Source organism: Eurytemora carolleeae, unplaced genomic scaffold (genome assembly GCF_000591075.1).
Source record: "Eurytemora carolleeae unplaced genomic scaffold, Eaff_2.0 scaffold291, whole genome shotgun sequence".
Taxonomy (NCBI): Eukaryota; Metazoa; Arthropoda; class Copepoda; order Calanoida; family Temoridae; genus Eurytemora; species Eurytemora carolleeae.
Window position 1 is genome coordinate 252,534 of NW_019396567.1, and position 24,454 is coordinate 276,987.

Consider the following 24,454-nt stretch of genomic DNA (forward strand, 5'->3'; position numbering starts at 1 on the left):
TAACATTTTTATTTCATTTGCTTATGCATGCAATCAATTTTTATTTTATCCAATATATATTTATAAATCAATTCTTAACGATTCAAATTATAATTCATAATTTGTTAATATCCATAAATAATTATCATTTTGATTTTTAAAACCATAATCTTATAATCTTAAACTATTTATTGTCACTGGACGTTTACAACTAATTTTTCTTGGAACGCCGCCTGAGTAAAAAAAAGTTTCTGGAGACTGCATCGGAACATAGGAAAGCATCGTTAATTTCTATGTTTTTGCAGTTTCCGCACCCAGATCTATCTATCTATCCACAGCTCTCACCTCGGGTAATAAAAGCCAAGGATCGAAGAGTTATCTGCAGTAGAAAACTCGGCCTTGACTTGAAAACATCTGCAAACAGTGCTTTCAATTTTAAATTTCAGGTCAAATAAAAAGATTTAATTTTACTTTGGACTGTTGCAAACATTGGTCGTCTACTTTGTATCATTTTGTTTTATCCCTCACGTTAAACTAATGTAAATTTCATGTAAGATTCAAATCTTATATGTTTTCAATCATAACTCCTTTTATTAAGAGCTATTGAGAAGAGCTAATTTGTTTTGAATTTCTTATATGTAAGTTGTCACAAGTCGAATTTGCTTTTTTTATACTTGTTCATAAAATCAAACCTAAAGGAGCTACGAGATCACAAAATTTTGATGGAAACCCAATAGTGTACTGCCGTTTCTGGGAGCAATAGTGTACTGCTGTTTCTGGGAGCAATAGTGTACTGCTGTTTCTGGGAACAATAGTGTACTGCTGTTTCTGGGAACAATAGCGTACTGCTGTTTCTGGGAGCAATAGTGTACTACTGCTTCTGGGAGCAATAGTGTACTGCTGTTTCTGGGAAAAATAGTATATTGCTGTTTCTAGGAGGATATTATAAACAGATTATTTAATTGAATTATCTCACAATACATTCTACTGGGGATCTGAAACAAAACTTTTTTTCGAAATGGTTTTTGTACAACACTGAACCAATTGTAATAATTTCTTTAGATAGTAATCAAAAAAATAATCCTTCCTTCCTTCCTATTAAAGTTGTCAATTTGTTTTATCCCTAAATTTATAATTTTTTCTAATACAAAATTCCAATTTCAAGAAGGGTGTCAGTTTGCAGTATATTTTAGAATTTTCCATTTTTAACGACCAGCTCGATTAAGAAACTGTGAAAACTTTAAAGGGACTGTAATCGTAATATAAGTCATCGCTTCACCAAAGATAGCAATGCCCGATTTACAACGGTACCCTTGAAACCTTAATCTGACCAAAACTGTTGAAGATAACGTCGTCTTCTGATTAGGAAAGTGTTTAATTCCGATAATTTTACCTTTTTTCTTTTAAGCAAGAAATGCGCAAGTCACTTTTGCAGAGAAACCGCAATAGAAAATAAAAAGCTTAAATAAAATAACATGGATACTTAAAATTACGCTTCCTTTAATGGTAAGAACAAAAAGATGCGTTTTTACAGTCTTACATCAGTGGATCAATTATTCTTAATCCAATGGACTGTAAAGTTTATTTTGCAAAAATGTCCAAAAAATGTTAAATTTGAAAAGTCATACTTTACTCTAGCCGTGTATAGCACTCCCAATTCTGCATTCCAACCGCATACTTTCTCTTTAATGAAAAAAATAATCATTTTTTTATCTCACGCCTGCAACACTCCTTTAACAGTTTTTTTTCGAACTCAACATTTTTTAGTTTCTCTAATTGCATTCTCAACTATATAAATATATAAATATTCAAATTACAAAAATCGATACAGTCGTTGTCGTTTACATATATATAGAGACACCTTTCTATTTCCAAGCGCAGAGACTTGTAACTTGACAAATGCTTATCAAGATTCAAGAGTCCAGAATTATTAATAAAAAGTCTTCTTTATTGCATTGATATAATCGCCAACCATTGTGTGACAACATTTTACGTTTAAAAGCTAAGATACAATTACAGGTACAGCGTAACAGTAATGTAGTTTTTAGCCTGAGGTATTAACATTTGGAATGTATCCTTAAATCGATTTAAATAAGCCATGACATCGTTCTGTTACCTTTAAATTAAGTTGACAAATTGGGTCACATCCGTATAAATATAAAAGTTTAACCATATGAAATCTGCATTAATGTTCTAACGTCCTTTCTCTTCTTGATGCTCTAATAATTCTACGTACTTTTAGAAAATGCTAATTTTTTTATTTATTCTAGGATGTGTACAAAGGTTCTTTGTATTTTGATACTTGGACTTGGAGCAGTTTTAGCTCAGGATGATGCTCCTCCGGCAGATACTGCTCCGCCAGCGGCTGCTGCTCCGCCGGCAGCTGCTGCTCCGCCGGCAGCTGCTCCACCGCCAGCGAATGATGCAGCAGCGGATACAGCGGAGGCTGACGATGCAGCACCAGCAGCGGAAGGGGCGGACGGAGATGCGGCGGAAGATAGCGCGGCGGACGATTGTGAGGAATCTTGGGAATATATTCAGTTCCTAAGAGAAGAAGTAAAGTAAGAAAATATTTCTAAAAAATTGAAAGATTAATATTTAATCCCTTTCTCATTTTCTAATCTTATGATTTTACACAGTCTACAGTGAGAAAAAGAATACTCTAAAATACAGAGACGCCATTTCAGCAATAATTAGTGTATTTAATGTTGTCACTAAGTAAAAGTTTCACAAGTAACTTATTAAATCCCCTATTGAGTGAAATGGGTCTGTTTACACTGCACAATTTCTGTTTCTCATGTTCATTGATCTATTTCAATGCGAGCTTTAAGTCTAAAATTCTATTCCAGAGTTTTATGGTTTTTAAGCAAAACATATTTGAGTAAAAGATTTTATAAACAAAATCAACTTCAACAAGTCTTTGATATCTAATACAATATATGGAAGAAGACATTTAAAACAATTTACCATGTGTCATGTTTCGTGGGACACCCTGCATGCCATGAAATAAATTTCGCGGTTTTTTTTATTAATCTTGTAATTGTATCTAGTGATAAAGTTGAGGAACTACTGCGTGGATTAAGGGATGCTAAGGATCAGAAAGGATCCGTCGCAATCCTTGAGGATACTGTGTCTAAGACTATGAAGAAGGTGAGAAAAGATTTTTTCAAACGAAGGCGAGAATAAATGTCGTCTTACACAAGATGTTTTTGAATTATGGATAGCTATATATATATATATATATATATATATGTGTAGTATGTACGTAAATCTATTGCTAATTCAAATATCAAAAGTTTTCATATTTTAGGATATAATAGCTAACACATAATGGCATTTAAATATGATATATTTAAATTTGTTTGGGCTGTTGTTGCTGAAAAACGTCTAGTATAGTGTTTTAGACAAAGGGACCGTCCCTTTGCGCTCGAATTCTGAAGTAAAAATCTGATTTTTCTCCGGCCACCTAGTTGTCTATGAAAAGAAAGACTGATCCCAATTAACAGCTAATAGTTTACCATGAAATTACCCAAATAAGTGAACGGTCCCTTTAAGTATCATCTTTGATGGGTAAGTCTGCATTAAATGTGATTCATGTCATTAAAGTTTCATCCTTTGTGAATAACCTTGTACTTTAATGCATTTGAACTTTTGATTTTCTCCAACTTGATAGCTTGGCATCATAAAATATCTTAAATCATGCCGAATTTAAAGAATTTGAGTGGTGGCTTAAATTGAAGCCTCGGCTCAAATATGGTTGGTTGCACTTACAGGGTGTCCCAAAAAACATGGGAATTCAGTGACGAATTCGATATCGTCTTTTTAGATAATTCTTTGATTTAGTAAAGTGATACCTACTGAGAAAGCTGTAATTTGTAAGAGTTTCGTCTGCTAAGTTCACATTTTGTTTGTTTATGTTTTGGCTGCATACGGTTGTACTTAGTAAAACAAGAAAATTGCAGTAAACAAACAGAGTAAACTTGTCTGTCTTCACTGTTCATCTTGCAGAGACATTATAGACACACCTTACAGTCTTTTACCCTTTTCATAAAATAAATATTATAATAATATTATGGCTTTTGAAATTAGGTACTACAATGCTAATTCATGACAAAGACGATATCCAATTCGTCACTGAATTCCCATGTTTTTTGGGACACCCTGTAGAATTGTATTCAATTTTTCAAGATTTAAGCCAGCGCTCAAATAAAACCGTTTTTTTGGGATTTGAGACGCGGCTTAAATTCATTAAATTCGGACACCGTTTATTTACTCAAGTAAGTTCATAAAAATAAAAATGTGCTAATTCAGAAAAAAATAATATTTATAAACTCCATGAACAATGAACATACTTAGATTTCAGAAAAATAATCTGGATAATAATTGTTCATTTTTAAAATTAATTATAAACGTTCCTAGCTTTCCGTCAAAGTTCTTTCTTGTGCTTTTTGGATTAAAAAGAAAAGTATATTTATTGTGATCTAGGTTTTAGAAGTGAGAGAGGTGGTTTTGGATCGAATTTTTAAACTCCGTAAATCTGAGATTGCAACCTGCCCTGATCAGAATATAAAACAAGAGGAGAATCTTACTAACATTAGGTAAAAAGCATATATTTATTTAAAGGAATTGTTCACAAATGAATTTTTAGGCGTGAAACAGTCCCTTTAAGCTAATATTACGTATACAGTCCCTTTTAGCTAATATTACGTCTACAGTTCCTTTAAGTTTATATTACGTCCACAGTTTCTTTAAGCTAATATTACGTCTACAGTGCCTTTAAGCTAATATTACGTCTATAGTCCCTTTAAGCTAATATTACGTCTACAGTCCCTTTAAGCTAATATTAGGTCTACAGTTCCTTTAAGCTAATATTACGTCTACAGTCCCTTTAAGCTAATATTACGTCTACAGTTCCTTTAATCTAATATTACGACTACAGTTCCTTTAATCTAATATTACTTCTCCAGTTCCTTTAAGCTAATATTACGTCTACAGTTCCTTTAAGCTAATATTACGTCTACAGTTCCTTTAATCTAATATTACTTCTACAGTTCCTTTAAGCTAATGTTACGTCTACAGTTCCTTTAAGCTAATATTACGTCTACAGTTCATTTAAGCTAATATTACGTCTACAGTTCCTTTAATCTAATATTGCGTCTAGTTCCTTTAATCTAATGTTACTTCTACAGTTCCTTTAAGCTAATATTACGTCTACAGTTCCTTTAATCTAATATTACTTCTACAGTTCCTTTAAGCTAATATTACGTCTACAGTCCCTTTAACCTAATATTACGTCTACAGTTCCTTTAAGCTAATATTACGTCTACAGTATCTTTAAGCTAATATTATGTCTACAGTTCCTTTAAGCTAATATTACGTCTACAGTTCCTTTAAGCTAATATTATGTCTACAGTTCCTTTAATCTAATATTATGTCTACAGTTCCTTCAAGCTAATATTATGTCTACAGTTCCTTTAATCTAATATTATGTCTACAGTTCCTTTAAGCTAATGCTAAAATTAAAATATTTAAATCATAACAATCCTTAAATGGCAGCAAATGTCGATTTTTTATCGTTTTTGAACTTAGTTACTCTCGGGATCACAAAATAAAAGCCAAAATGTTTGTTTAGGATGGATATCATGAGTATTTTACTTAAACTTGTAGAAAGAGACGCTGCCAGTGTTGAAAAGGTAAACAAAAATTTCTTTTGTTTCTATTTTTTTTCTTTTCTTTGTTTATAAATGAATTTTGCTCAGCATTTGCATCCAGGACTTTTTATATTTAGAAAAACAAATTAAATTCTATTCAGCTTTCAGAATTTTTTGAAGGGGGGGGGCGATGAAATATGATTTTATTAATTTGTTTTTAATATATTTTGTTGAGTTATTGATATTTTTCCAATATACAAGAATGTTTCTTTTCTAATATGATGATAATATTAAACTTTATTTAGCTGAAGGAAGTGAGAGACGACCTCCTTGAACTAAGGATGAAGGTCAACAACGAGGTCATGAGGGTCATGATGCTGCCTCAGGTAATCAGGTTCAAGATTAAGATAAAGGTCAAGGTCAAGATCAATTTTTTGATCAAAAAAAATTCTAAGATCAAGTTAATTATTAAGATCATTTAATCAATTTTAAGAATAGGAGTCAGATATAATGAATCAAAATAATGAACAGTACTTAAAGAATAGGAGTCAGATATAATGAATCAAAATAATTAACAGTACTTAAAGAATAGGAGTCAGATATAATGAATCAAAATAATTAACAGTACTTAAAGAAATACTTTTATTCATTCGAGGCGCACGATGATCACAGGGAAAGAGAAATAACAAATTATACACTGCATTTCCTCCCGTCAAAATTAAACTTCTTTGTAAGGATCTCTGGTTTCGAAAGGCGCAGGATTATTTTATTTTTCTGTAAGGAAATTCCCATACATTACACGATTTACTGCATGAAGTAAGTTGCATAAAATCCCTATTGAAGGAAGGAAAATTTAAGTTCTACGGCAGCAGGCTCATTTGACATGTACGCTCACGATGTGCTGTAAAATGGGCGTACAGTGATAACCAGAAAACTGTAGAATATAAAGACGACATTAAATCAATATTAAAGTAAATTTGATGTGGTTCAAAGCAAATAGTTTTACTAATGAATTATGCAATCACTTATAAAAATCAAGTGAAATGGGTCTGTTTTCACTGCACACTTTTTTAAAGAAATGTCGATCGGTTAACCATGATTTTTCCCCTAGGGCCGAGTTGCTAAGAAGGTTGAGGAAGGAGATTGTGAGGAATGTGAACTTCTTGATGGACTCAGGTAAAAAATCATTTCTAAACGATTTAAAAATTAAAATTTTTTGTATTTTTTTTCTCAGTGAAAAGATTAACAAATTGATAATGTGTGCTGACATGGAAGAAGGAGAAACAGGTATTTTTTCATTACTATCAATCGATTCAAATTATCATTATTTTCTGAGGAACCCGGTTCTAAAAGTCGATGTCCTGATTAGTTGGATACGAATTTCCGTCCATCGGGGAACTAAGTGAACCACGCAGATTTTTTTTAGTGCTTAGTAATCAATTATATATTTACATTATTATTTTCTATGTGAAGAAGAAGATGGAGGAGAAGGAGATGAAGGAGAAGGAAGTGGAGCAGGAGGAGAAGGAGGAGAATGTATGCCACCAAACATGTATTTTATGGAGCTTATGGACTGCAACAGGTTTTTTCCCATTTTTCAATTTTTAATATTTTTAAATTTTTTAATGTTTTTTCTTTTCTTTCTTTGAAATTTTCGAATTTTTGCCCAAAACTTTTTTTTATTAGATCTTCAAAACAAAACGTTTTTGCCTGATGTTTCATGTTGTAAATTTGTTTAGGAAAATTGACGATGAAACCGAAAGACTGTTTCCCTCTTTGTTCGCAACCTTTGACGAAGCTGAACGCCTGATTGTGGAAACTAAACTAAACAATCTCAAGGCCATCAGGTCAGATCAAGGATGTAATGCAAGGAAAGTAATTTCAGTGGTGTACGCATCTTTTGTACTGCAGTGTACTGTCACTGGGCGGTAATGTAAACACCTGACGGATGTCGAAGCCTGACATGGTATCCATCTTTCACATAAATAATCAATGAAATATTCTGGTCATAGGAAACTATTATGTGAATTATCAAAGTTATTAAAATTCAATGCTTCTGACCTTCTCGGATACTAAACGAACACTGAGACATCTTTTCTTGTTTACAAATTCCGCCCAGAGAGAACTGATTTCAATATGTACGCAGAGTATACGCAACTGCAATTAACTTTCCTTGCATTATATTCTTGGGTCAGATGTTCATTTATTTATTTAATCAAAATATCACTCTTAAAGAAACTGGTAAGCTAATTTCATGGGACTTACATGCATAGATGGCAATGTCCTATTTACAACGGTACCCTGTATAGAGCTACGTCTGATCAAGTATGAATTAGATATTCGTATTTCTGTTTATTTAAATTGTTTATTTTCATTTGTGGTTTCTCTGCAAAAGTAATCAGATTCAGGTTTTAATGATACCGGTGTGTGAAGGCCGGAGGATAAAGTTTACAGTCCCGTAAAACATAATAAAAATATGTCTTATTTTGTTTTGAAACCTTTAAATCTTTTGACATTTAATTTCGACTAAACTTTTAAAACAAAGTTCCAAACGTTTTGCAGTTGACATATTGGATTTTCCTTTTATAATAATGAATTAAATTACAGAGAGGAAATAGAGGATGTGATTACTAAGCTGTCTAAAACTAAGGTGAATTAAAAAAGCAAGATTCAAAACAGAACATATTCGGTCATTTTTTTATCTCTCATTAAAAATCTGTAAAGAGGCTTTATATACTTAAATGTTTTAAATTTATAGTCCTAGAAAAATAGCAAATACAAAAAATCTACATTTACTGGAGAAAAGTTTAGACTCCCTAAAATTTTAACCATGACCTCAAGTTTACCGTGGTCTTTTAAGGATGAGGATAAACTAAAGAAGACGACCTCTAGATCTCTAGCACCCATCAGTAATAAACTACAAGAACTGGTTAAAGAATGCAAGGCTGGCTGTGGACCAGGTAGTTTAATCAATCAATCAACTGCTATATCAATTAATTAATCAACAAGTTAATTAATTAATCAACGAGAAAGTCAATTAATAAGTTAATCAAACAGACAATCAATAAATCAAAAAATCAACCAAATCTGTCAATATGTCAATCAAGTCAATCTGTCAATATATGATTCAGCAAGTCAATATATCCACCAATAAATCATTCAATCAACCAATAAATCAATTAATCAATCAAAAAGTCAATATTTTTAATAAATCAACTAATATGACAATCTATCAATCAATCAACTAATACCTGCCTCACACTCTAATTTTCTAATCCTTCTATCCAAACTGATGTCGTAGAACTTCAATATTTCAAACAATCAACTCTGACAGATACAAAAGTTAAAATTTGAAATATCTCAGGCTAACAAAATCAGGTTAAAAAGATATGAGAAGCAGAAAATCAGAGTTAAAAGCAAATAAAAATTCTTATATCGAACCACTTGTTATAGAGGGCTGTGACTCCTGCGGTGCTGAGGTTCTTTATGAAATGATGGAGAAAATGAATTACTATCTACAGATCTACAATGCTACAGAAGATGGTAGAGAACCAGTAGAGCAGGTATATATCTACAGATCTACAATTATACATAGGATTGTAGAGAACCAGTAGAACAGGTATATATCTACAGATCTACAATTCTACAGAGGATGGTAGAGAACCAGTAGAACAGGTATATATCTGCAGATCTACAATTCTACAAAGGATGGTTGAGAACCAGTAGAGCAGGTATATATCTACAGATCTACAATTCTACAGAGGATGGTAGAGAACCAGTAGAACAGGTATATATCTACAGATCTACAATTCTACATAGGATGGTAGAGAACCAGTAGAACAGGTATATATCTACAGATCTACAATTCTACAGAGGATGGTGGGGAACCAGTAGAGCAGGTATCTATCTGCAGATCTACAATGCAACAGGTAAATTAATACAGATAATGGGGGGTATTACAGAAATAACTATTTTTAACATAAAAAAAAGAGAAAAAAGCATCTACTTAAAACCTTATATTGTATAAATTCCAATGATTTTTTGCCAACGTTAAGTTTAACTTCATGTTTTTAGACTATCATCCCTTAAAATCAAAATTTCGAACATCTGGTATCAGTTTTTTTCTCCTAAATTTAAAAGTTTTTGGTTCGCCAGTGGTTTAAATCCACAAGGTTTAACTCCATTATATTCAAAAGTTTGTTTAGAACGAGGAGGTGCGAAGGGACCTGATGAAGTACATCTCCACCACTAGCGAGGACAGCACCAAGATTCTCCAGAAGAAGATCGAGGGAACAATGGATGATTGTGATCAACAAAAGATGGATGTTTATAACAAGACAAAGTAAGAACTATATCTAAAGTGAGTGTAAGTGTAATGAAAAGTGATCATTCATCCATGTAAAGATGGTAATGTTCAATTTACAACGATAATAATAGTTTCTCTGCAAAAGTGACTTGTGAATTTCTTGTCAATAGAACAACAACAAAAAAGAGATTTATCTTTGACATTTCTGCTCAATCGGAGGTTTTTTGTTAACCGATGTGAACGGTGCATATAATGAAGTTAAGTCACCTTTTTTATCTTTTATTACTTCCAGTGAATAGTTCAAAGAAAAAAGTAGATCACTGTAAAAAAAACTGTTGTTAAGTAACTCAATGTGGATTATATTAAGGAAATCACCGTAAAAACTGTTGTTTAGGAACCCAGTGTGGATGATATTAAGGAAATCACTTTAAAAACTGTTGTTTATGAACCCGATGTGGATGATATTAAGGAAATCACTGTAAAAATTGTTGTTTAGGAACCCGGTGTGGATGATATTAAGGAAATCACTGTAAAAACTGTTGTTTAGGAACCCGATGTGGATGATATTAAGGAAATCACTGTAAAAACTGTTGTTTAGGAACCCGATGTGGATGATATTAAGGAAATCACTGTAAAAACTTTTGTTTAGGAACCCAATGTGGATGATGGTAAATACAACAATATTCACCGAAGGTATTGAAGAGCCCCAGGTTATGGTTGAGACAATGGTGGAGATGCTAAAACAACTTCTTCAGGTGAGTTCTGGAAAATTTACATTGCATCTCTAAGAGCTTGTGACATTCTGAAAAAGTTTAAAAGAGGACTATTCCGAATGGAATTGATCTAGAAGAATCGTCCCATAACGTTATTTACCAAGGCTTTTTATTGTAGCATTATGAAGGTAGATTTTTTCTTAAATCCGTTAAGATTGGTTTCGTCTTGATTTCCAAAATACGTATCGATTTGTTTGATATTCGATATTTATTTGATGTTTGATGAAAAGAAAACTTATAACGATCAGACATTGTACAGTCTATATGAATAAATAATTAATTTTTTAAAATATGAAAAAATGATGTTTGGACATTTGCACAGGAGGGGCTCCAATAAATAACAACAGAAAAACGAGAAAAAACGATGTCCATCTGTATTCAGGAGTACTGCTCCGGTGAGGAGGTTGCCCCCAGGGCGGAGAAGGACGGGCCGAGCTGTGAGTGGGAGGAGTATGAGCAGACCGGGGAGTACATAAACAAGATTGACGAGATTATCCAGGTTAAAAGGCATCACTAGGCTTCCAGGGAGGTTCGCGCACCTTAGTCGATTTAAACTTGAAATTGTTGCTCTTTTATCCATTTATTTTTCTCGTGGAATTTGAAAATTCGAAATCGTTTTTTCAGGCGAATTTTTTCAATTCTTACCATCCATAAACCTTCCCTGGGATCATGTTAGGTCCCGCAAAAAAAAAATTGGGTACGATCGATTCAGCCGTTTTGACATTTATCGGTAATAAACAAACAAATTAACACCCAGACAGACAAGCAAAAGTATATTTATAGAAGTCCACGGAACTTGTGTTTGGTGTATCAAATTTCTTTTACTTGATCTTAATATTCATTGTGGGAACTTTTAAATATGTTTTTGATTGATTTCTCCATTAAAAATTTTCCATGTGCGTAGGTCTGACCACCGCGGGATATCGAAATGGAATTAAATTAATCTGAACGGTTGCATAAGATGTATCAGATGTATAAGATGTATAAGATGTATAAGAACAAAATTTATGAATTTAAGAATTAAACTTTAAGTTTAAATCTTTACATTTTAACAACCTGATGGTCTTTACCTTTGGTATTGCAAATTATTTACTCTGTAAAACCAAAATAATTTAAATATTAAAGGTTTTCAATTATACCATCAGGTTGCAAAGATATAAAGGATTAAAAAATTAGGACACTATCAAAATAAGTTTGAAGTCTTACACATAATTTGAATCACAAATACTTTTCTTTAAAAAAAATGAAATCCCTTCAGGTATATTAAGAAGTTTCATATTCTCACTTCTAATATAAAAATAGAAGAGTTACGAGGTCACCAAGTCGTTTACAATGTTACTCTTTCAACTATGTGAGATTATAATGTATTTGTATTTGGAAAGAACAAAAATAATTTTTGTATTCAGGGATCTTTGTTCAAACCTAAAGAAGATACAGCTAAGAGGGATGCTCAGCTTGGATTTGTGGAGATTAGAATGATGCTAGACAAACGGTAAGTTTCAAATCTAGGGCTTCAAATTGGAATTGCACGGAATTGCACAAAATTGCGCGGAAATCACAGGGCCCGGCACGTTATTGCGCACTGTTTCACAGTTTAATGAACCGCAACTCGAACTGTAAAATTTTCACTGATTTATAAAAAAATAATATTTGTTTGTTTAGTGTTGAGAAATTGTTCCAGGATAATATGGTTTGCCCTGATGAAGCCACAACTATTAAGAAAGAATGGATGTAAGTTCGAATAGCTCATTAAAAAATGTATTTCTATAGGAAGAGTATTATACCCATTTTATCAGATAAGCATATATCAGATTGAAGGAAAAATAATTAATGCTATTGACGCGTTCGCCCTTGTTTCAGAGATGGTAAAAAATTCCGGTTAGTGGTACAGCTAATTTTACATCTGGACCTCTAATTGGATTATAGATAGATAGATAGATCCTACCACCGCACCGTTGGAATCTCTATTTGGTTCTGAATGAACACCAAGCGCGTCAGTGAAACCTGATTGGATTAGATGCAACTGGACATTTAAAACAAGGATGCATGTTGGATACGTCGAAAATTACTGAAGACAGTTTGACCTACCCCCAATTTCTTTCAACAGTCAATAAAAATAAGTTGGATGCACAGTTAATTAATTAATTAATTAATAATTAATCTAGGGGTGAGTTGAACCGTTGTATGGCTGTGTTTATGAACTCCAAGCTCAAGTTTACGGAGATGACAAGGTTGGAGAGGTTGGAGTGTACGAAGACTCTCCGGGCTAGTATGGAGAAGAGAAGATCCGACCTACTCACTTCAGAACTAGAGAAATCCATTGATCAGATCGGAGAGTAAGTAAATTTAATAATCTTCATTTTAACAAAAATAGAATTTAAAAGATTAAAAACTATAAAAGGGACTGTAATCAAAAGTAACATTCTATTTATTAAGGGGAATCTCCGATTAACAATGGTATCTTTAAATGATTTTCTGTTAATGAATGCTTTATATATTCATCATTTTCTCTTTGATAACTGATTATTTTCAAATGTGGTTTAAAGTGCCTTGCAACTTTCTGCTTCGGAAACAATGGAGAAAATTGTTAGAATTAATTAGTTTGTTAGCTAGAAACCCAACGATATCTTCACATTATTGATCAGATAACGGTTTAGAGGGTGCACTGTAAATTGTGCAGTCCAAACCCCTATTTATATAGAAGGTTGAAAGTCCACTTGAGATTATAACAGTTTCTTCAAACCCCAAGATTTCTCAAACAAAACCTTTTGTTATTTAATTATTTTAAAAATTTCTCCACTGGAAAAAAGTTAAACTCGTAAATTGCCAGAAACAGGATTTTATTTAAATTTCTACCACCGCGCCTAGATTTCTCAGTAATTTGCAACAAAACAAAAATAAATTTTTTTTAATCTGGCCAAAATTTTATGAGATTTTACTCTGCAAAAAGAGATTTCCTATGCATTTAAAACGAGCACTCCCAAGACTAGGGGTAAAAATATCCCCCATCTTTTTATAAACAACTTGGAAAGGGTGGTTTATTATTATATATGAGCCCAACAACTATCAATGATGGAGAGGGGGGTGTGGGGGGAGGGAGGGGGAGGTTAAAAATGAACAATATTTCTCTAAATCACAGATCAAATATTTTTCAGTTCTAGCTTTTTCATTGTGTGGGGAAAAAAGAAAAAGATAAAAAAAAACGTTAAGAAACGTATCTGAGAAATGCTAATAATTCAGAACTTCTGCAAGGGAAGGTCAGATTGAAATGGAAGGAGTTGGGTACAGATAGGTACATTGCAATATAGCAAAAGGGAAAGCTCACTTAATTGTCAGAAAACAATGAAAACATCTTTTGACGAAGCTATATATTTGTTATATTTTTTAAGACAATTTGTGATTTTTTAAAAAACAAACTGTTATTTATACGTAGAATTAAGCGTAAGATATAGTAGATACAAACTTACTTTCTGACATTGCACATTACACATTGCACACATTGCACACATTGCATGGGGAATTACAAACATTTTTAGCACATTTTTATAAATTCTTAGTATTTGAAGAATGTATATATTAAATATATGTAAATAAGCGCATGCATGCATTGTCTTGTATATATTAAAAAAGTTCTATTGTTAGTCTAAACCAAGGTACTAATGCAAGGAAAGTTATTTCAGAAGTGTACACATCTTGTGTACTGCAGTGTACTGTCTTTGGGCGGAAAAGTAAACACAAGATGGATGTCACGGCCTGACATGGAATCCATTTTCACAAAAATAATATAAGAAATTTTCTGGTCATAGGAAACTATCATGTAAATTTTAAAATTTATCAAAATTAAATGCTTTTATAACCTCCTCGGATACTAAACGAACACTGATGCATCTATTCTTGTTTACAAAGTCCGCCCAGAGAGAACTGGTTTCAATATGTACGCAGAGTATACGCGACCGCAATTAACTTTCCTTGCATTAGTTCCTTGGTCTGAACTAAATTTCATAAGGGAAAAAGAAATTTATATCGTTTTGGGGGTCTAGATCTGTAAACATAGTTTTTATTTAAATTGATTGACAGCGGTGGAATTAAAATATTTGTCTAATCAATCAACGATGAATTAAATATCTATGTTCATAATTTTAAAAACTGTTTACTTTTCAAATTTAAATCTGTTTGTTTTGAATTGTGGTTTATAAACAAAAGTGACTTGCGCACTTCTACTGTAGAAAAACCATTAAGATTTTTTCAAACTTTTCCACTTTTTTGATCAGACAAAGGTTTCAATGGTCTGTTTTGAATCGGGCAAATTCCTCTTAAAATGTCGCGAACAGTCCCTTTGATCAATCAGAATGCAAAAGTTTAAATTCTAATAAAAGATCCGCCAAGCCTAAATTTCCTTTATCCTCCGGCTGTAGATTGGATCTCGGCTCAGCTATAAATTATCTTCAAAATGAAAAAATATTGTAAGAAATACTGTAATCTGAATATTTAATGGGATTGTTCACAAGTTTTTAAAATACTCTATCGCGTTATTGTCACGTTAATACAAGAGGATTATTCATTTGGTGCGCCGTCCTGTTTTCCTCTATATTTATATAAAAGTTGGTCTGACACTTCAAATGAACTGGATTTTTAAGTTTTACGTGGGAATTCACTTTACTTTTCAGAGTTTTTGCAAATTAGTTGATTGAAACTTAGATTAGGAACAAACGCTATGCTTTTTTAAAAATGGCTGTGTCTAGGGCTACAAAAAGTGTATGTGATTTGGTGAAGTAAAACTAAAGGCCAAGACATTGCGACAATTCAAATTCAAGGGTGTCTAGAAAATTTATGAATAACTTTCAGAGTTCTCTACATATATCTCAGGGAATTATGGTATTGAGTGTTCTGTTCCAAAAAGTGAACATTCCTTTAATATCCTTTAAATATTCTAGGGATGCCGAGGGACAAGCTTCTGAAAATCCAGCTTCAGAGGCTCCACAAGCTTAGGTTTGAAAATCAAAGTTTCTTTTCTAATTTCAAATGTTTCAAAACATGGAGTTTTTTTTCGCCGCCAACTGTGGTTCTCATTTTTTCCTGAATGGTGTAAGTCGAACCTTGAAAGTTTTCAATTTACTTCTAATCCTTACCCCCCCCCCCCCTCCTTTGAAAACCATCTTTGTTTCTCATTTTTCATTGAAAATTTGCAAAAATCATACAATTTGAATCAATTCAATCAACCCTCCTATATCATAGTTCTGGTCTTAAAATTCGTTAAACCCAATGAAGTTCAATAATACAGTAGGACCCAAAAACCTGTGAAATAGAAAGATGGCATTTGAGAAAACCTATTGTATTTATGTTGTAATGTATATATTAACTGTTATAGCCTTATCTTAGTGAAATTTGACTGTGCAATGGGTATCATGCACAATTTCTGTGTTTCTGGGTCTTTGAACTATTCATATCAACATCTTACAGTCAATCTTCATACTTCACATTTTTTTGGTCACACTTTCAAATATTTTTTATTTAGGAAAGCTTGAGACAGATTTGTTATCTGAGCCCCCGAAACTATAAATGTATCCTGAAGATTAAAATTAAATAAGATTTTATGTAATTATTAAGAATTTTCATCATAAGTTTCTTTTCTAGTTACGGTTTTTGTTTTATATTCAAAAAGCATTTACGCGCCATTTTTGAAAGATGAAATTAGATCTTCTAGTTAATACAGTGTGTCCCTCTTAACCTGAAAATTAAAAGACGACCAATTTTGATGTCAAATATCCAGTCCTGGTTAATATCCAGTCCTGGTTAATATCCAGTCCTGGTTAATATCCAGTCCTGGTTAATATCCAGTCCTGGTTAATATTGTCCTTCAAAATGGTGAATTGACCTTAACTTTAGTTTTAAGTCATACATGTTTAAAATCTTACTATGTTGTCTATAAATTGTCATGTTTATTGTGACACCCTGTATCTCCAGTAAATTGTCATGTTTATTGTGACACCCTGTATCTCCAGTTGGGCATTACCGTCAACTTTCTAGAGCTTTCTGTAACTGCCATTTATATATTCTTACAGCTGTCATAGATTTAAGAAATAACTGACTTTTGTCAGATTACAGTTTTCAACACAGTTTAACCCAGAAACTTTGAGACTTTGAAAGAATTTATTAAATGTCGTCTTTTTTAATAGGATTATACTTATAAACCTAAATTTCAATAATTGTAGAAATGAATAATTAGCTATGAATTGTGTGGGAAAAGTTTTAATGAGCTCCAAATAATTATTCAATTAGAAAACTAAATATCCGCAACATTTTTGAAATAAATTCGATGCCTCCAAAGATCTGGGTTAAAGTGTACACACTTCACCATTTTACTCTTAACTGCCATATTGCTCATGTGACTTGTTTATCAATGTATTTAGTTTGTAAACCCTAGGTTAAGGTATTTTTAAATTCTCATGATGGACCTGAAATAAATACTAAAATAAACCATTTTTTGTTTTCAAACCGGAAAAGAGATTGTAATTTATGAAGAGAAAACCTCAAATTTTCTAATCACTATTTTAACAACCTGATGGTGTAAACATTTGATATTTAAAACTTATATCATTTGGTCTAACAGAATTCATAGTTTGAAATATCTAAAGTACACAACATTGAGTTGCAAAGATATAGGGATTTGAAAAATAGAGTTTATTCCTTTCTGCCAGAAAAGTATCTTTGTTCTCGTCTTTGTTATTAATTAGCAATGTAATACCTAATTTCAAAAGCCATAATATTATTATGTCTGCTAGAGTTTATTGTATGAAAAGGGTAAAAGACTGCAAAGATGTGTCTATAACGTCTCCGCAAGATGACAAGTGAAGACGGACAAGTTTACTCTGTTTGTATACTGCAATTTTCTTGTTTTACTAAGTACAACCGTATACAGTCAAAACTTAAACAAACAAAATGTGAACATAGCAGACGAAGCTCTTACAGATTACAGCTTTCTCATTAGGTATCACTATATTAGACGATATCGAATTTGTCACTGAATTCCCATGTTTATAGAGACACCCTGCATGTTGTCTTGTCGTCCAGTTAGCTGGTTTACTAATGTATAACAAAGGGAGTTTCTGTTCTAACCTATATTATAATAATTTAATATACTCTTGGCTCCCGGCCTATACAAAAGTTTAAGATTCGCTTAAATTATCACTTTGTATATACTTTAACCTTGTTGCCTAGTGCCTGCGCTCAATGTTCCAATTGACCGCATTTCTGCAGCAAATCAGCTTTATTAATTGGCTGAATATAGTAAACAGCATCCAACGTAGAGCAATCAGCTCTATTAATTGGCTGGATAGGGTAAACAGCATCCAACGTAGAGAAATCAGCTCTATTAATTGGCTGGATAGGGTAAACAGCATCCAACGTAGAGAAATCAGCTCTATTAATTGGCTGGATAGGGTAAACAGCATCCAACGTAGAGAAATCGTCTACATTTTCTTCTATAGACTATATTAAACCGGTTCGGATCATGCATCTCTTGGATTTATTTACTGAAATGTCAAATAAATACATATTACAAAGAATGTTTTAAAAATGATGGTTTCCTTTATTCTAAAACAGTTAAAACTAAATATCCTTAAATCTAGATTCCTTAAACCTATTAAAATATATCATTATCATTTCGTCCAGTAGTTTGCATAGAGAGAATCTTGAGATAATGCAAGGTCGTCCTTTATGGTGTAAAAGGCTGTATTGGAGATTTGCCCTTAGCATCCATCTTGTTCTTTATAAGATGTTCAATTCCCAAGAAAATGAGTCCAAACAGACATCCAAAAAACAGAATGTAGAATGAACCCTAAACAAAAGGTAATTTTAAGAATCTAATTTCAACAACGTTTGAATGTCAAGAATATTACCTGCATGTCCATGACTGTAACTACAGCTGTTGTTCCTGTACCACCGCTAGCTGTTGTTGAACATTCATCGTCTGAAGGCCAGAAGTCCTGTATACAACAAGATATGCTAGAAATAATATAATGAACAATTTTAAGCACAATCAATCAGTCATCTCCTGATGGCAGGGGTTTGGAAGATCCATGATGTGTAGTGTGTACATTGCACTCTGTACACCAAGCGCAAAGTTTCTGTTTGTGCTTTTAATTCTAAATCAGTTCTCAGAACAGATAAAAGAAACTTTTTTATATAAATCCGGTAAAAACAAAACTGATATTTTACAGGGATAAATAAAAACACTAGTCTCATCTGAACTGGTTCAGCAGACTAGCTGAAAGTTTAAATGACCTGTTTCCACTTCTGATTAAGACCAGCCTGAAGTACATCTCGGATCACTTTGTTAAATTTGTGGAGCCACGGAGAGTCCTAACATAAGTAAGTTTCAATTAAACAATCGAAAGGAAAGTACGGACATACAAGTAGGACTGGACAATGTTCCTTTAACGAAACGGAGATTTTCGAAAATAAACAGAAGAGTCCGTTAACGAACGGAAAAAACCGTTAATGTTTAAATCGTTAACAAAATGGATTCGTTTTTTAAAACAATTACTTAAAAACGGAAATCAAACGGATTTTTTGTGCAAACTGTAAATTTTGTTATTTCTTTCTTTCTTTCTTAAAATTTCATTAATCTTTAAACAAAACAAAAATAATTTTACGTGTTTTATTGTTTTAAATGTCGTCTTCTGTGTTAACATCGTTAATATTGTAAAACACCATTCACGAGTGCGCTGTTAACGATTTCACTAACCATTAACGATTATTTTTTGGGTATTTTTCCCTGTTAATCCCGTTGATTCTGTAATAACAGTACCTTTAACGTGAATGGTTTTTGCAAATTTTCCATTAACACCATTAATAAAATTGAGATCGTTAACTAACGGTAACTTTTTAAAACCGGAAAATACCGTTAAAACTACCCTATAAACCTAACTGCTACCTGAGATTTTATTTTTAAATCAGTTAGAACTAACTGTTAACGAAACAACTTGAAAAAGTTGGTAAATGCCCATTGCCCAACCCTACATACAAAGAGAATAGAATAAATAGAGAGGAATTAAAAGAATCTCTCGGTATGAATTTTTTCAGTCCCTTTCAGCCTGAAAGGGAGTTCAAAGTGTACAAATCATGTAAATGTTCACAAATTATATGCAGTAGAGTACATTAATACAGTATGTTCCCTAGACTATCCATTTCAATTTCGAATTTGTTTAAACTGTTAAATAAACTTTATAATGAATTAATTGAAAAAAAACATCATTTGATTTATAGTTATAACGGAAAATCATCGTTTGTAAAGTGGAAGGCATAGAGTCTATGTGAAATGATCATTGGTCAATTATGAAACCAGCCTATTTCATAATTTGGGTTTCTTTTAACAATAATTTTAGATTTTCTATAAAATGATGTTCCAGGGCCCAACAGGTTATATAGCACAAATATGTGAAGTACAGCTGCAGTATGGAAACAGTACAACAAAATGGCCGTTTTACACTTTTTTCCATTAAATTCCTCTCTATATATTCTATTCTCTATGCCTACATACAAGGACAAAATTATTGAATATATTCTTCAGTAAGCTCAATAACTTTTGTTGGTAAAAAACCAAACCTCAGGAAAGGCCAGAGCAACTCTTTCAAAGAAGAAATTCTCTTTCCCCAACGCGTAATCACACTAAAATAGAAAATTTAATTTGTTTTGACACAATCATAATTTTTGTCTTTAAAATTTTCATTTTTTTCAAGATTAACCTCTCGTGTTATATTATATTGTTCTTTCATCATAACTTCCAGTTTAGACTTCCATTCTATGTAAACATGCTCTTCATTTTTTATCAACTGGAACACCTCAGAATTAGGATCTGTCCCTGGTTCCCTACATAGTGATTCAGTTTACAAGTGCCCCAGGCTAAATTCACAAAGAATGTATGCACGCTGCTATTTATCTCATGATCTCTAAATGCAACTGTAAAGAATGTATGCACGCTGCTATTTATCTCATGATCTCTTAATGAAACTGTATAGAATGTATCCCGCCGCTATTTATCTCATGATCTCTTAATAAAACTGTATAGAATGTATCCCGCAGCTATTTATCTCATGATCTCTTAATGAAACTGTATAGAATGTATCCCGCCGCTATTTATCTTATGATCTCTTAATGAAAACTCTATAGAATGTATCCCGCCGCTATTTATCTCATGATCTCTTAATGAAACTGTATAGAATGTATCCCGCCGCTATTTATCTCATGATCTCTTAATAAAACTGTGTAGAATGTATCCCGCAGCTATTTATCTCATGATCTATTAATGAAACTGTATAGAATGTATCCCGCCGCTATTTATCTCATGATCTCTAAATGAAACTGTATAGAATGTATCCCGCCGCTATGTATCTCATGATCTCTTAATGAAACTGTATAGAATGTATCCCGCCGCTATTTATCTCATGATCTGTTAATGAAACTATATAGAATGTATCCCGCCGCTATGTATCTCATGATCTCTTAATGAAACTGTATAGAATGTATCCCGCCGCTATTTATCTCATTATCTCTTAATGAAACTGTATAGAATGTATGCACGCTGCTATTTATCTCACGATCTCTTAATGAAACTGTATAGAATGTATCCCGCCGCTATTTATCTCATTAATTATCTTTAATGAAACTGTATAGAATGTATCCCGCCGCTATTTATCTCATTATCTCTTAATGAAACTGTATATAGAATGTAAAAAAATGTTTTGTTTTCCTTTCAATTATACAACATATAACATATCTAATTTTGCATTTTCCTTTAAAATTCCCATGGTCTTCAACACATAGGAATATATTATGAAGAAAAAAACAACAACAAAAGCCTTGATTGTAAAGAAATCCAGCTTAAGATTTACATTAGATTCAGCAGTTTATATTTACTTACGTGTGACGCATGGCATGATCTCCGATAAATTTGAACTTTGGTTCCTCAGCATCTCTGAAGTAGGCCTCAATAACCGAATCTTGAAGTAGTCCCCATGTGATACCATCAGTTTCTCCTAATTAATTCACAATTAAGCCTTTTATTAAGTAAGCAGATAATTTGTTGTTACACAAAATTAATGTCCAATCACGCACCTCTGTCCCTTTAGTAAAAGTAAATTCAACCTATATGAAGCATAAAGTCTGACCGCGTCAACCTTGTTGCATTGGCTAGTCCTGCACATAGAGCTAGGTACAGTACAAACTGAGAACGGAAAGGTTGACCCGGTTCAGACATTCAAATGTACTATGGCTGCTAGTGCAATAGTTATCCATTACCTTTTTTAATAAGATCGTCCAGTGTGTTTAGAGGGAATTCAATCTGTAATCGTAAAATAAAGTATAGAAATAAGCATAAGGTAAGCTAATTGATTATTGGTGAAATTTCAAGTGATCCTTCAATTAAACAGCAAAATTTGTGTCGGTACGCTTTCATTTTTGTTTCACAAACAATAAGGAAAATATTTTTTTTAACTAGAAAACAGATGAATTTTGTCAGTTGAGTAACTTCTTGAAATTACATTCACAATCCTTCTAGTTTAATAAAATGGAATGTTTAAGTTACTTGAGGGAATGTTAAGAAGGCAACAAGGTTTCCAGAATAAGTTGTCACTACAACAATAACAAACAGCCACCAGAAAGCAATAAGAATTCGACCAGAATCTGCTGTTGGAAGAATTGTTCCTCCCTAAAAAGATTTAATCAAGTAAGACAAATAAACAAAACGGAATTAAATGTAAAATCTGACCTGTTGAATAAGCGCAGCGTAAACAAACCAAACGCATTCTTCAACACGGAAAAGACCAAAGGGTTTGACAGCATCATAGTACTTGTAGAAGTATGAATATCTGTGAATAACCCAAAAGATTGGGCCGATGATAGCAGTCATGGCTGCAATATATGCCCACACAGATGGAGTAAAGGGGTCAATGAAGAGAAGATATCTAGAGAGTTCCTTAGGTCGTCGATACATAAATGCGTATGGCTGCATATCAATTGGTTCGGTAAAGTTAACTACAACTTCACGTTCTGCTGACACAGAGAAAGCTGCAGCTGCTAGCAAAACTTCATTGTTTATGACCTGAGAGATCATTCCATTCCATTTCCCATTCTTCAAGTCTCCCCATTTACCATCACTTGGCTCTTTCACAACATAAGTAAAGTTGAGCTTGTATGAAATTTCATTGAGCAAGGAAAAAATCAGTCCACTGTACTTTGTAATTTGTCCTCTAAAAACTTGGTGTGATCACTTTACATCTTTTACATGAACATAATTTATTGTTTGATACCTATCATTCCGTTCAAATATTGTCCAAGGTGGATAGTGTAAAGACCCAACTGTTATAGCTCTGCCACGAAAGCCACCAGTTACATGGGGAAGTAGATCATCTACAGTGCTAAAATGTGTACACAAAACGTTTAATTGTATCACAGATGTTGAATTGCAAAACTATTACAAAAGAATTTTTAAAAGGTGCAAGAAGCTAGAGGTAACAATTAGGGTTTCCAACAAAATTTTCGTTGAACGAAATTCGCAAAAATGAACGAACAAAATTCATTCAGTTTCGTTCAATTATTGTTTGATAAAAATCGAATTTTTTTCCCTTTCGTGTCAAGTTATATAAAGTTAACATTAACGTTAACATTAACATTAACATTAACATTAACATTGACTATAAACAATTCATTAAAGTTTATCGTTGTCAGTATATGAAGTTAACATTAACGTTAACATTAACATTAACATTAACATTAACATTGACTTTAAACAATTCATTAAAGTTTATGCTTGTCAGTAAGTTAACATTAACATTAACATTAACATTAACATTNGTTATAATACAAAGTTATGTATACAAAAAATAAATGGTCGTTAATAAAACATAGTTAAATAAATCGTCATTAATATAACAAAGTTATGTATACAAAAAATAAATGGTCGTTAATAAAACAAAGTTAAATAAATCGTCATTAATAAAACAAAGTTATGTATTCAAAAAATAAATTAACACAATAAATACAAAATCAAAAACTTATGGAGACATAGACAAAATTGACAAAAATAAATAACTGAACTTAATCATTAGGGGCAACCATAAGTTTATCTCCCCTAGCCTGAGGGAGTTTTGGTGTAATATTACGACTAAAACACCACTCTGTATATACATTCCTTTCTCGAAAGAAGAGAATGAAGAAAAAAAATGATGTTTTCTTTTGCTCAATGGAGTTAAGCACTCTTTTGAATCGTCCTAGCCAAACGAAAGTTTGCTCTGCAGCCTCAGTGTTTGGACGTTCAAAATTTGATCTTAGATTTTCAATTACTTTTGGATATTCATTCCTACATTCAACCCGTACATGATTTTTTATATCAAGGGCATCAACTCCTTTATTTATTCTATTAAAAACTGAAAATCCCAGCCTTGCCTCTTTTGTAAAATCTTTGGGGTTACAATCCCAAAGTTTTAACCGTTCTAAATTACACATGTTGTCATAGAACAAAAAAATGGTTGAGATCATGGCAACTGTACAAACTTGTATAATAAGTGAACAAAATTTGATAGTTGGCAAAGAAACTTGAAAACACAAGAAAAAACCGGTTTATGGTCAAAGGATTAAATATATTTATCTTAACTTTAACATTGACATTAACATTGACATTAACAGAATTTTTGTTTATGACATAAACAATTCGTTAAAGTTTATGGTTGTCAGTATATAAAGTTAAC

General features: G+C 32.4%; 2 protein-coding genes across 3 annotated transcripts; one reads left to right on the plus strand and one right to left on the minus strand.

Moving 5' to 3' along the window:
* The first annotated feature begins 325 nt into the window (after positions 1-325).
* Positions 326-17,189, plus strand: LOC111705616 (uncharacterized). Of its 2 annotated transcripts, XR_002766056.1 has the most exons (22): positions 326-425; positions 2,250-2,540; positions 3,030-3,129; positions 4,465-4,577; positions 5,612-5,672; positions 5,936-6,016; positions 6,742-6,806; positions 6,865-6,917; positions 7,104-7,212; positions 7,370-7,477; positions 8,238-8,280; positions 8,491-8,590; positions 9,084-9,193; positions 9,836-9,972; positions 10,586-10,691; positions 11,092-11,208; positions 12,116-12,201; positions 12,372-12,440; positions 12,875-13,045; positions 13,950-14,001; positions 15,644-15,698; positions 16,225-17,189. XR_002766056.1 is itself a non-coding variant. In XM_023478214.1 (21 exons), the coding sequence occupies exons 2-20, from the start codon at positions 2,251-2,253 to the stop codon at positions 15,696-15,698; spliced, it is 1,974 nt and encodes a 657-aa protein (XP_023333982.1). In that variant the 5' UTR covers positions 326-425; position 2,250; the 3' UTR covers positions 16,225-17,189. The 2 variants fall into 2 exon arrangements, 1 of the variants encoding a protein (XP_023333982.1); XM_023478214.1 differs by lacking the exon at positions 13,950-14,001.
* A 1,087-nt stretch (positions 17,190-18,276) lies between these two features.
* LOC111705630 (ionotropic receptor 93a) lies at positions 18,277-24,212 on the minus strand. Its single transcript, XM_023478238.1, has 11 exons — positions 24,153-24,212; positions 23,018-23,178; positions 22,477-22,957; positions 22,294-22,416; positions 22,008-22,050; positions 21,631-21,745; positions 20,456-20,579; positions 20,316-20,378; positions 18,993-19,070; positions 18,608-18,694; positions 18,277-18,546 (listed from the first exon to the last, which is right to left on the minus strand). The coding sequence occupies exons 1-11, from the start codon at positions 24,210-24,212 to the stop codon at positions 18,424-18,426; spliced, it is 1,458 nt and encodes a 485-aa protein (XP_023334006.1). The 3' UTR covers positions 18,277-18,423.
* Between the last annotated feature and the right edge of the window lie 242 nt (positions 24,213-24,454).